General features: G+C 47.6%; 1 protein-coding gene across 2 annotated transcripts in view; it reads left to right on the top strand.

Annotated features, from left to right (window-relative positions):
• PDE4B (phosphodiesterase 4B) overlaps positions 1 to 13,297 on the top strand; it is a 193,386-nt gene that overhangs the window by 120,214 nt on the left and 59,875 nt on the right. For both annotated transcript variants that reach the window (XM_035891803.1, XM_009636214.2), the window contains exons 3-5: positions 10,769 to 10,963; positions 12,996 to 13,032; positions 13,136 to 13,206. In XM_035891803.1, coding sequence (XP_035747696.1) covers positions 10,769 to 10,963; positions 12,996 to 13,032; positions 13,136 to 13,206 — 303 coding nt within the window. The remainder of the gene's footprint in view (positions 1 to 10,768; positions 10,964 to 12,995; positions 13,033 to 13,135; positions 13,207 to 13,297) is intronic.

Raw genomic sequence — 13,297 nt, 5'->3', positions numbered from 1 at the left:
TTCCTCTCCATTTTATACCTATTTGTTCTTGTGCCAGTGATCATCCTTTAGCTTCAAGATCTCATCTCCTCTGCTGCCTTTGCCCCTGGTACACATACGGAAGCAGGGCATCACCCCTCAGTGGGCAGCTCAGCAGGATGAATGAGCTGAGCCCCTCTGGCCTTACCGTCAAGACCCTGATATGTTAATGGGAATAAAACAAATGAGCAGTGAGAAGAGTGGCAATGGTTGTGACTGTGATGGACCAGAGCAAGTAAGGAGATGCAGTTTAAAACCAAACCTATGAGCCATTTCTCTGCCTTTGCTTAGCTGCAGCGATGACAGAAATACCGTGGATGGCAGTGAAATAGTTACAGCAAATATTCAATTGTAATTGTTTTAACCACAGAGTATTGGTATAGTTTGTTATTGTGGTACACTGGAAGAGGGTGCCATTTCCGACCGTCCGTTCGATACACATGCCAAACCACTTAGACAGAATAAACATGCGACTTTCTGCCAAAGGGCCAGATTTTTCCATCCTTAATATTTTGTCCTCAAATAGTACCAGTTGGCAGATGCTCGTGATTTGGATGAGGCTACTTTTGCACTAAGCTTCTGCTGGGCCTGAAATGATCAATAAGAGCTATAAAAAAGATTGCCCTTGAAACCACATCAGTATAGTTTGCCATTTGCTATGTACACTGTCTTTTCCTATTGATGTAAAAGATGAAGAGTACAGACATTTGAAAGACATGAAGCAAGTAGAATTTTGCTGAAATGTACCCAAACAGATTAATTATTTTTGGGAGGGCTGAGTCTCCAAAGGATTTAATAATCTGAATACCATCTTAGGACATTTTATTGTCCTTTTGCTGGCAGGGAACACAGATACCAATTATGGAGATAAATGCAAAAACCAGGTCAAATAATTATTTTATGAATCCAGTGAAAAGGCTTGGTGCATTTCTCAGTGCAGCAGCTTTCCACGCATCCGCTGTTGGACTTTGGGTGTTGTAGATGGGCTGAGGCTAGTTAAAAACATTAGTGCAGAAAATCTGTTAATCTTCTGAGTCAAAGGCTGTCTGTCCTCCCAGTTCAGATTAGCCAGGTAAAATGGAAAAATCTGTGGTCTCTGCAACTTGTTAAAAATTATTGTCATTTTATTCCTGTCTCCAGTCTGTTTGACAGCAGATCAGAACAGCTACTTGATTTGTAGCTGATGGCTTCGTGCAGCCTGTCGCAGCCGGATGGAGTTATGGCAGAGCAAAGCGGCTCACTGTGAGCTTGCTGGCCTGTTTGAAGAGGGAAAAGTGCCTCTTGGAGTCGTGCCAGGCGATCCTCTTTTTAAGGTCAGGATGAAATAAATCACGACTCTGGCCGGCAGCCTCCTGATGCTCCGGTTCTGTACAGATAGAGGAATGCTTTCCTACGTACTGGAAGCAGAGGTCATTTGCTGTACGGCACCCTTGAGACTCATGCTTCTGTCTTGCAGTTGCCATTAGTGCACGATACACTTTGAGAAGAGTGTGAAAGCGGATTACACTCAATAGGTATATGAGATACTTTAAGATGCATTGATAAAAGATGCAATATATGGCTGTAATTTCCCATTTATTACCAGTAATACCCTGGTGGGGAAAAGGCAAGGCTGGACCCCATGTACACATTTGCTGGGTGGAATTACCCACCCCAGCTGGCTTTGGGGAGGACACGAGGCTTGTCCATAGGCAGAAATGCTGTAGGGTGTCCTGAAGCCCCACCAGAAGGCACTGGGCTCAGCTGCAGCCCTGCACTGGGGTCCCCATCACACGAGCCAGGCTACCACGGGCAGCCTCCTCCACAGGAGGCAACATCCGTGTCTTGCATATTGGGAAAGAGAGTCTGTAAAATGTTATAGTGCTTAGATGAAGCTGTAAAAGCTGAGCTGACGCTGAACAGAGCATAACAGCTGGGTCAGACTGGGATAAATACTGTCCCGTAACTTGAACGTAAACATCTGTGCTGCAGAACAGCACCGTTTTGCAGGGCAGGTAATGCCAAAATCCAGTGGTGTCTGCTGAGGAGCACCACACTGTCCCTGTGCCACCTGTACTGCCGACCACAGGTGTGCGACTGCTCATCCAGCACCTTTCCTGCAGGTGAAAGATGATAATTGTCCCTCTGATGAGACCCAGGCGGGTCCTTCAGCGCAGCAAAAGGACAGCCCGTGTGCTGGAGCAGATTTGGTCCTGATGAGCTATGAGCAGGTGGAGGGTGCTGGGCAGAAGCATCCACAAGGTGAGAAGAGCTGTGTGAGTGCTGCACAGGGAGGGTAACACCTCGTTAATACCTCAGCCTGGGCAACAGCAGCAGGGAAGAAAAGGAGCTACTTGGTCGGTTGCTAGCTAGAATATTTTCAGAACGCAACAGAAAAAAGCGCTTGGGAAGTGGCATTGCTGCCTGTGCTAAGAGCGATCACGCTCACGCCCATCTGCATTTACAAGCTCTGGAAGTGAAAATAGGGAGGGTGTCTGCTGTGTTTGACTATGCCTTGCATTTTCCAGAGATTAAGGACAGTGAACCGTAGTAAGATGATAAAGTAGCCCAGGATGTGCGTTTGGAAAAATAACAACTGGTTTATAAAATTTGGGATTTCTTCTCTGGGGGACTTAAAACAACCACATGATGTTAGCTTGTTACAGGATAACATCAAGCTACTTATCTGTAGTAAACATGAAAAGGATTAGATTCCTTGGAACCCTCCGTGCTAGAAGAAAATCCAAACTCATTTTTGCCTCCCTCCTGTACTTTTCCAGCCATCTCCTGGTGACTGTTCAGGGCACCTTAGGCACTCATGCTGGCTCTGCAGCCTGGTGGCTTTCACCAGTGCCAGTGAGTAAATGGCAATGGGGAGAAATAACAGCTCAAGGACCCGATATGCAAGATGCTGAGAGTTTCAGGCAGCGGTTGCCGCAGTCCCTGATCAGGCAGGTAGCACAATGGCTTCTTGGTAGCGTACAGGGCTTTAAAGAACTAAATGAGCGCCTTGGACCATCCTTCAAAACCCAACAGTGGTGTGCCGGGCTGGTGGCTGAACTGATGTTGGCTGCTGTGCAAACCATGAGCCTCACTAGGGTACTGCTGATGAGTTATGCTGAGAGATGTAAGGGCTCTGGCTGTGTATATGAATTTTTACCTTTGTGCTACGCTGAAGATAGACCTGGACTGCAGAGGGAGCACCACCAGCTCTCTGGTCTGCCTTGGACTCAGGGCCTGTGACTCAAAGCAGTCTGTAAGCGCAAGGCAAGCTAATTCCTGGCTCCATCCTGTGCAGTGGCAGACAGGCTGCAGGCCGTGGCAGGGGGGCTCTGGTTATTCTGCCTCCCTTGTACCCGTCAAACAAGAGAGCTGCTGGGAGGAGTGAACTTCTATATTCAGAGATAACAAAGTCAAATAAACATATATTTTTGCTTTGTGATACATACGAAGGCTTAATAACATGTTTAGCAGCAGATGACAGTTTACATTACAAATACTTAAGTAAGTGCTGCTGAGTTTTCTATGCCAGGCAGCTGTGATACATGGTGCTGGGGAGGAACTGCAAGGAGTTTGGTGGCTGTATTTCAGGAGGCACGGGTGTTCAGGCTCTGGAGATAAAAAAGAGTTAGGAGCCACATGAGGGACAAACCTGGCAGAGGGATTTTGAACGCTTTTGGGAGGCCCCTGAGAGCAACAAGATTTTTCCCCTTGGCAGGAGAAAGTCAGGAAGGGAAAAAAAACCCTAACACCTGCGGTGCTGAGAGAGGTCAGCCTCGTGGAGCCTTGTGCCCCTGCTAGGGCATCGGCATCGGCTGTCGGTGTGCTGAGCTCCGGCATGCCCGCTGTGTGTCCAATCCTGTTTCATTAAGTGCTGATGGTTTCAAGCACAGACCTTTCCGCGTGAAAGATTATTTAGAAAAAACAGCAAGCTGTTCTGATAATGGGAAACAGGTGCACAAAATTAGATAGCAGTGAGAAGCAGTCGTGCCTGCACAGATCTGAAGATGTAAGAAACAGCATTTTTCATTGCTAATGGTGTTAAAAATCCAGCTGAATGCCATGGTGAGAAGCAGGCTCTAATGATTGCGAGAGGATCTTAATAATGAGCAGAGTCTGCCCAAACTTCCTGAAAGACTCTATTTTGGAAACATATTTAATGCCATAGTAAAGGTGGTACCATAGTTAGAAGATCAGGAGTAATGCCCTCCGGAATGAGTCTGGGAAGGCAAAGCAGATGGTGAGCCCTCTTGTAGAGTCAGTGCTGTCATCCTCAGGAAAAGTGTAAATTCGTAACATCAACAAAAAATACACAAGCCCGCCTGGTTTGGTAGACTTGAATGTGTCTGTCTTTGGATTTTATATTACAGATCTGGAAGCAAACTGTGGGGCTGCGTAGCTCTCATGGTAATCATTTGACTTGCGATGACTATTCAAATGACTCTGAATTACATCAAAATCGTGGCACCATCCTTTTTTTCAGTTTTTATGCCAAATCTTACCACGTTCCAAGGCTGCTGGTGGACAATGCTAATCCAGGGACAGTGCGTTCGCGATGCTGCCTCTTCCTTATTGCTACTCCACCAAAAAGTTTTAGGCCAAGACCCCCTTGCAGAGGTAGATCGAAGAGGTCAAAAGCTGAATTGCTGGATAAGTTGGAGGCAGCATCTTCTGTCAGGACACCTTGGCAGCTGCCATGTTTTTATGTGAGGGTGGTGGGAAGGAGCAGATCTGGTTTAGGGGCAAAGGTGGCTGGAGTGTGATGGGGAGTCCCACGGCAGGGAACCCTCTACCTGCAGAGGCTTGGTTGGACTTTCCCCCTGTGATGAAGGACTGCAGTAGTTTTTAATGTAGAGAAATTGTAGTCATTACTGTAAAACTGCAGAGTTTGGACAGTTGGAGGTTGTTTTTTATTAGTTTTCTTTGTTTTGCAGAATGACTCATGAAAGCTCGTTGAGCGTGATTTCTCCTGGCTTGCCATTGCGTATTTCCTCTGTTCATTACCGTGCTACAATCACATCTTTCCACAGGACCAAAGCAAGTTCCCCCCCCTTAGCTGCTTGTCTGAGCAAGCTACAGCTAACTCCTGCCACCTGCTGTCTCCTTCTTTGCTCTTCACTTTATTAAGATCCTGATTTATTAAAAAAATGCAGAGGGACAAAGGAGATGGAGCTGCGGCTGCCCCGTCGCTTGCAGTGACCTCCCTGCTGAGCATGGCTCTGCAGCCACCCTGCTCCTCCCGCTGCCAACCCTGCCACCTCCTCTCCTCCACCACCACCAGCTTTCCCCTTATCCAGCTGAATAAGCCGAGAGCCTGGATGTTGAGTACAATTGTAGCCTGGCTCCAGGAGAAAGCCAGGGGACAGGCCACCTTTCTTCACGGCTCTGCAGTGCTGGGAGCGGGGACTTGCTGGGCTCTGGCACTGCCCCTGCCATTGCATGCTTTGCCTTTGCCATGCTGGCTGTGCGCTTGCCAGGATGGGTTTTGCTTGGTGGGTCTGCTGTTCCCTTTGGCTGGCACTGGGATTCGTGGCTTTCTGCGTCCACCCGATTCCCCTCTTCATCAGCTGCTGGGTTTCTGCTGGTGGTCAGTAACCTTGAGAATATGCTCACCTCAGGGGTGCCACTCACCCACCCTCATGAAGTGCGTGTTTATGAGTCCACTGGTAAAAACACTTTTGTTTTCCCTTTGGCCCCGGGAGACTTGGTTTTGTCTGTCAGCCAAGTCTTCGCTTTGCAATTATTTTCTGGCATAGGGATTGCACTGCTGATCCGTGTCAGTGGTTAACTGATGCCCATCCCATGCAGACACTGTCACCTTTCCTCCTGTAGAGCCAGTTTTTCGCTTTGTGCAAGTGGGCTCAACTCCTTAGAAGCCCATGGTGGCCTCCAGACACACTGTCACCGCCTGAGACTGTCACAGCGCTTGGAAATGTTGGCTGAATAAACCTGGTAACACACACTGGTGGTAGGTGGGGAACGGTGTCAGCTCGGTGCGCTGGAGCTCCCAAGGCTGTAGAGCAAGACACGCTTTTTAGAGACGAGATCTTCTATGTGGGACAGGTATTTATGTAACTTATCTTGAATGATTTATAGGGACCTCAGATACCAGTTTTGTGACCTGTGTGTTTAGATAACGCAATTTTAATTCTCAACAGTGACCACGTAATCCTGAGCACGCTGGGCATGCACATGCTCGTGCAGAGGACCCCTGGGCTTGGCACGGGGGGCAAGGGAAGGAAGAGGCACATCATGGTGGATGACTCTGCTTTGGGCCAAAGATATTTCATCCACCATCCCTTGGTATGGACATGGGCTGAGGAGCAACTGTAGAATACAGATCAAGTGTTTGCTGATTTTTTACCCCTGGAGCTTGCTGCCACTGCTTCGGTGCTCCTCTGCCATCGTTGTTTCACAAATAGGGCATCCTGACTGCAAGTGCTGTTGCTTGAAGATAAATTGCAAAGCAAAGTTTAGCTTTTTTTTCTCTAGCCTGTTGTGGTGGTGCTTTGTACTTTGCCATCCTTATTTTTAACTAGAAAAGTGCAGCTTTATTTTCCACTTACGCAAAGGCTGTGGGGTGCTGCAGACTTTGGAGAGGACCCTTACAATCTGCGGAGTATCCTGAACACGATGCCACACTGATGATTAAGGTTTTCCAGCAGAGCTCATCGGTTAACTTCCAATGAAAAAAATTAGTGGAAAACGCAGCTCTGAGAGGGCAACTTTACAATCTAATTGCAATTTTTACCAAACTTAGCAAATGTTTATTTGGGAGATGTTTTTGCCATGAGGACGCAATTCCAGATGGGCTGTTGGACAAACCAAGAGCAACGGGTGAATTTAATGTGCAGCAGAGATTTGAAAAACACAAGGTTAAGCTCTTGCTCTACATATCTCAGGCCACATTTTCCTAATGTTGGGTCATCCGGGGGAAATAGTTTTCTATATTTGACTTCTTGTACCTGTTAAAAACCCATGACAGCAGAGACTTAGACCTGGGTTTTGGCCATCCTGGTGAACACCTCACCCACCCAGCCATACCACTGGGAGTGCCTTTTCACAAGCACAAAATAGGAAGCTTGGTAAGAGATAACTACAAACTCCAGGTTAACCTTCACTTCTTGGGGGAGGGAATTTTCTGTTAACTTAATGGCTGAGTATATGGTTGGCTGAGCACTGGTTCAGGCCCAAGGAAGGGGAGCCAGATGAAGGGGCCAGCATGGCTGCAAGCTGAACTTGCGGGAAGAAATAAAAAGGCCTTTCCAGCTGGCTTAACTGCATGGTCCGTGCTGCAGCATCCCAGGCGCTGGCACAGGGAGCACGGGCAGGAGCTGGCTGTGTGCACGTGGGGTGGCTGGAGGCTGCAGCCATGGCACTCCCAGACAGGCGTCAACTGTGCCGGGCCTCTCGCTAGCCTGAATGTCTCCGGCTCGTCTCAGCGTGAGCTGCAAGTGCTGTAGAAATCTGGAAAACTTGCACGGCTCAGGCAAACTGTTTCCTGGAGAGCTTTGCCTTTGCCGAGGTTTAACCTCCGCCTTTACCCGGGCCACGGAGCGCCAGGGTCCTTCTTACACCTCTGTCTACGACACATTTGTGTCCTCTGAAGGTATTGAAAGTCGCCGGGACTTAGGTGGGAATTTCTGCAGGAGTGACTCAGAACAGGCCTAGGCTGGCAGAGAACTTTTTTTTTTTTTTTTTTTTTTAATGTTAAAAGAGGGAAAGGGAAGGGCATTTGAGTATCTTCCACCTACCTCAAGGCATAGAAGCCATACTGCAGTAAGCTATGCAAAACCAGCTTGTCGGTGGATACTTTCCCTCTTACTAAACTTACTCCTTTGCCGCTGGTAGTCTTCTTTGCAAAAGATCCCCTTATCAGCCTTGCCCCCTGCCTCCCTCCCTTCGCCTCTTATGCAATTTTTAAACCTTGTTTGTTAACTTTTTCTCCCAAACCAATTGCTAATGTCTACCAGCAAGCAGCAGGCACAGGACCAAACAGCCAGAAGAAGCTCTGCTCAGCTAAATGCTCAGGTTTAGCTCATCGCTGTGTTTTCATTTATGTCAGCAAACTAAATGTTCTCGATTGAAGGTTTTGCAATACAGTGTTTTGACTAATCAGTTAATTTTCTGAATAGGTATGGATTAATTATCAGCTGGCTGTTGTTTGTAGATGCCATAGTTACAGAGCTGAGTTTCTTCTGTCAGTTACTTTGTAGCTACACATAATGCGTACTCAAGCTGTCACTGGTAAAAGAGCGGATAATAAAGAGTAAAAGAAATTAATATTAACTGAGTCGTTACCAGTTTCAAGATGTAGTTATGCAGTTGGGTAAGTAGCTCCTACAGTGAAGCATGGTAGATGTAGGAATCTTTTTCGGTGCGTACTGTATTACACTGGTGCCCTGCCTTTGGATTTCCAAAGAATCTAAAAATCTTTGCACTGGTGCTTATGCATTTTTAATTACATTAATTAAATGCATGTTCCCATGCATTTTTTAATTCTTGAGGGAACCGTATGTGAGACCAAATAGGACGAGACCAAAGTAGTTACCCTCTGTCTGCGGCCATGAAGAACAGAATAACTGCCAGGAGACGTAGTCTTTTATTGCTCCACCCCAGTAAGTAGTTTCTGGAGACATCAGAAATAACTGTCTGAGCACCCACTCCCTCCCAAGCACGTACGCAACTGTAAATAAATATTTATGTTATAAATATAACTGCTCAAGCAAAGTACACAATCCCTCACATGCCATGTATTATTACTGATATTTGAAAAATTGTTCTGTAATTCATCAGTCATTCATCATGCAAATTAGTCTGTGTGTGAAGTTAAAAGCGCCACGCAGCAGCTTGCATCAGGAGCTGCCACGTCAGAGCACACAGCCTGTGCTTCACTGTCACTGCTGCTTCCAGGGCAGCTCCTGCGTTCCCCTCCTGCATCGCTGGGTGCAGTTTGGTGTCACACCACAGCTGGGTGCTTGTCCACAAAAGGCATTCAGTTTTATTATGCAGGAACCTGAAATGCTTCTGCAAAACCTCAGACTGAGTTTGTAGTTGGTGCCTGGGTTTTGAATGGTGGGAGAGTTTGTCCCCTGCTTTGTGTCCTTCCTGGCAATATCCAGAGAACCATGGACAGGCTACACCATAAAATTTGGATTTTAATCAGATTTCCTGATCAAGAGGTAGAAGGCCTTAATGCTTTGAGGTGTCAGGTCTGCTTGGTCTTTCGTTCTCTGCGTCCTTGTGTCTAAATAATGCAGGTCGAGTTCAGCAATGGCACCTTCACGTCAGTGGTTTTCTCTGAGCCTTTCTCTACCTGTGATTCCCTCCTGCAGAGTTTGGTATTTGTTTTCCTGTTCTCATTTATCCCCCAGTCGACCGTATTGGATCTCTGTACTGTACTCACTGTAGAGAAGGAGAGTAAGCCAAGATATTTTGCAACTGGACACAGACTCCCTTATTTTTTTCATGATTCTCTGTGTTGCTTACTTTCAGATCTAGCAGAGGTTTTGCTGGGGTTTTTTTTTGCCTGGGTACTTTATCTGTCTCCTCCTGCAGCAGTGAGAAGCACACTGCATGCACTACAGAGCGGAGAGAGGGACGGGGTCTTCCCTGCCACCGCGCTCAGGGGGATCTTTTGACCTAATATGATGAGTGGGGGCAGGCAGCAGCAGGGAGGGATAGAGGAATGTATGGCAGGGATCACAGCTCGATGTTGTGGCCATGGTCCAAGTGCATGCCCAACTGGGTGGTGCAGTTAGGGGTGGTCATCAGGCACAATAAACTGGGAGAACATAGGGAATGGGGAGAGGCACATGCCCTGGTAGGAGCGAGAACTCGGCTCCCACTGCAAGTGAGATGAAGCCTCAGGCTTCCAAAGTTCAGAAAACTCATACTGAATGCACCCATACTTGACTTGGCTTAGCTGGAACATGGTCACACATATGGTATTTATATCAGATCCAAATGCCCAAGGAAAGGAGGCCAACCTGCTTATTTTCAGGGTTTATGAGGGGTGTCACTTGCTGAAGTGTCCAGGGTGACTTCAGCCACAAGTTGCAGCAGCCAAGTTATGAAACCGTAAGAAAGTGGGTGTATAACGGAAATGGTGACAGAAGGTTTGGGGGTTTTTTAATTATTATTTTTTAAACAGTCCTCCATTTTGCAGCCCAGCCATCTGAAATTCACTGAACTAATATCTCGAATGGCTAAGACGTGAACTGTGGCTGAAAAAAGACTTGGGCATCCAGCTCGCACAACTGCCAAGTCCTCACCAATCTCGCAGGATTTCAAAAGTATGCTTCCAGAGCGGATGGGGACAGGGCTTGGCTGAAGGATGGTAGCATGTCATAGTCCGTGTTATGGTTGTAAGGCTTGGAGTGAGGTTTGGCAAATCAAACCCTCTGACTTGTGCAAACACTGAGGCCATGGGGGCGGTGTGGGGAGAGCTGCAGAGCTTGGGGAGGGTGTTTGGCTGCTGTGTGTTCATGCTGGGCGCAACGGCAGCTGTGCTGAGCTTAGAGAAATTCAGGCTGAAGGAAGACTGAGCAGATGTAGTCAGGAAAGAAGCCTCGGGAGTAAATGTTTTATCATAATTCAGAGTCCTGCTTGCATATAATAGAAATATGCCAGCAAGAGGCTCCAGTAAATGTAGCCCTGCGTCTCCTGTGCTGGGCAAACGACACGGTGTGGGCAACGCAAACGTGACACATGCCCTGAAAGACATCTTTTGGCAGATGCGCGTGACAGACAGTATATGTTTTGTTCACAGCTTCGATGTGGAAAATGGCCCGTCACCAGGTCGCAGCCCGCTGGACCCACAGGCCAGCTCCTCGTCAGGACTCGTATTGCACACGACGTTCCCGGGCCACAGCCAGCGCAGGGAGTCGTTCCTGTACAGATCCGACAGCGACTATGACTTATCACCAAAGACGATGTCCAGGAACTCTTCTCTCCCAAGCGAACAGTAAGCATAAATTTCAGCTCACATCATATTTTACAGTAACTAAGAGCTTTACATGGCCTCCCGTAATCCTCAGAGCTCTGTTAAGAGGTGCTTATGGGTGGTACTCATATTTCATAGCCTGGTTGCCCAAGACGGTCGCATTTATGGTCTGCCAAGGCATGAGTTGCCTCTCCCCAATCCCATCCTTGAAATATTCCCCTTTTCTCTGTAATTTAGCAGAAGAACTTTCAAATCCATACCCTGAAATAACAGAGAATTTTTGCATTTTACTTTCTTGGTACTAGTTCTTCACATGGGAATTTGTGTTTTGGGTGTGAAGCGCTTGCAGCTAACTGCAGGGTGAAGCCCGGGCTGTGCTCAAGGCAGAGACTTGCTGTGAGCTGCCCATGTCCCCTGCCAGCAGGAGAGCCCCATCGCCCCAGCGCTTGGCTTACTTGTTGATTTTCTGCGCTCTCTTTTCTCCATTATACTCTCATTGTGCGTTCTCCGAGCCTGGTTAACATCATCCCTGCTTTTTCTTAAGTAGGTAACGCTCCATTAGCCTGGACAATAGAAATATGACTGTACTTACTTTTACAGTATTACTCTTCTCCATCCTGTTTTCTGTCATCAGTTGTTCGCTAGAACTGAGCGGAAAACACAGCAGAAAGCCGAGACAGATGGTTGAGCTTGAGAGGATCAATACAACACAGAGCAGGGAGCTTAAATGAGTGTCCTGGATTTGCAGCCCTTTATTTTAAAAGGCACAGTTTAAAGTTTTAAACTGACCATTAAGCTATAAGAAAGTGCTCCTAAAAAAAGTTCAACTGTTACAAAAGCCCTACAAGTTTTGTCATGAAATAGAAATCTAAATATTAGCGGGATCCGTGAGGAGAATCCTCCTGAAAGAGAACATCCCTCCCCGTTAGTTAGCATTTCGTAAATATTTACCAGAGACAAAGTAACCACTCCAAATTATGCAAATACCATGTTTTGTGTAAACGGTGGATTTTAACAACTGCCCTGTGTCCCAGCCCGTGTGGAGGAGACAGCTGTGCTGGGGTGGGGAGAGCCTCATGCAGCTGTGCCCGGCACCCTCATCTGCCCCAGCTTCATAGCCGCCTGCAGTTAAAGGTTTCCATTTACTGCAGGCATCAAGGCTCCTGCGGCGCTTGGGGGAGCCGGCATCTTCACGCCGACCTGGTTTTGACATCAGTGTTGAGACAACTTTAATTAAAACGTGGACTTAGCAGCACTGATACCTGAGTCCGAACAAGTGGACGTGCTCTGTGGAAGCACAGCCAGGGAGAATGCTCCTTTGAAGGCGTCCAGCACTGGTGGGTGCCTGTCTAGGAGTGCCCGTGGCAGCCCCCAGCCATGCCTGCTCTCCTGCCCTCCTGCCTCGGTGCCTCAGATGCCCATGGTACAGAACTCCCAGAGGGGCAGGAGCCCACCAGCAGCCACGCTGGATTCCCTGCCTTTGCCAGGTCTGTGCTGCACAGCGATAGCTCTACCCTGCCACGTCTCAGTTAGGTAAATCATACTGGATTTTGCATATACGCACAAGTGCTATATGTAATATTAAAAAAAAAAAAAAAATCCCTCTTATTGATGGTATTTTTCTCAGAACTTCTGCTCAAATCTTCCGTGATGAAAATGGCCGGACAAAACCCAGAGTCTGAATAACATTAAAGACTGTGACAGGGATCAACAAAAGCCAGGAAATTCAAAGCTGACCTTTCCCTGGACCGTTAACGTTTTTTTTTCCACCGCGGTGCAAGCGTGCTGCCTTAACTTTTGAATTTCCTGGCTTTTATTGCCTGGTGTTACCAATCCGAACAGTCGCTCCAGCCAGGTTGTTTTGGATATACGCTGCGAGACTTTTCCATTAGGAACAAGATTTTTATGTAGTGTTAAATAAACACTGCATGGGTTAATGTTTTTTTGTCGCGGGCGCTGCCTGGGGAAACCTCCCTCTGTAAAATGCTCTTTCTCTGGGGTGAAAGCCGCCCTGTTTGAGGCAAATTTACAAATTTTCTCCATTTCTCCGTAGGCACGGGGACGACCTGATTGTCACGCCTTTCGCCCAGGTGAGTTGGCAGCCTGTTGGCCTTGCAAATTGAAAAAAAAAAAAAAAAGAAATTAAAGCCTTAGGCGGAGAAGGTAACATCTCCCGTTTTGCCTCCCTCATAGGTGCTGGCGAGTCTACGAAGCGTGAGGAACAACTTCACGCTCCTTACCAATTTGCACGGCACCTCCAACAAGTAAGCCCACCTTTTTACGTTCCCTTACGGCTCGCAGGCAGCAGGGGCCGGCGGGGTCCGAGCAGGGGCGGCGGCGGCCGGAGAACCGGCC

This window comes from Egretta garzetta, unplaced genomic scaffold (assembly GCF_000687185.1).
Source record: "Egretta garzetta isolate BGI_Z169 unplaced genomic scaffold, ASM68718v1 scaffold163, whole genome shotgun sequence".
NCBI lineage: Eukaryota > Metazoa > Chordata > Aves > Pelecaniformes > Ardeidae > Egretta > Egretta garzetta.
This window is presented reverse-complemented; position numbering and strand designations above follow the sequence as displayed.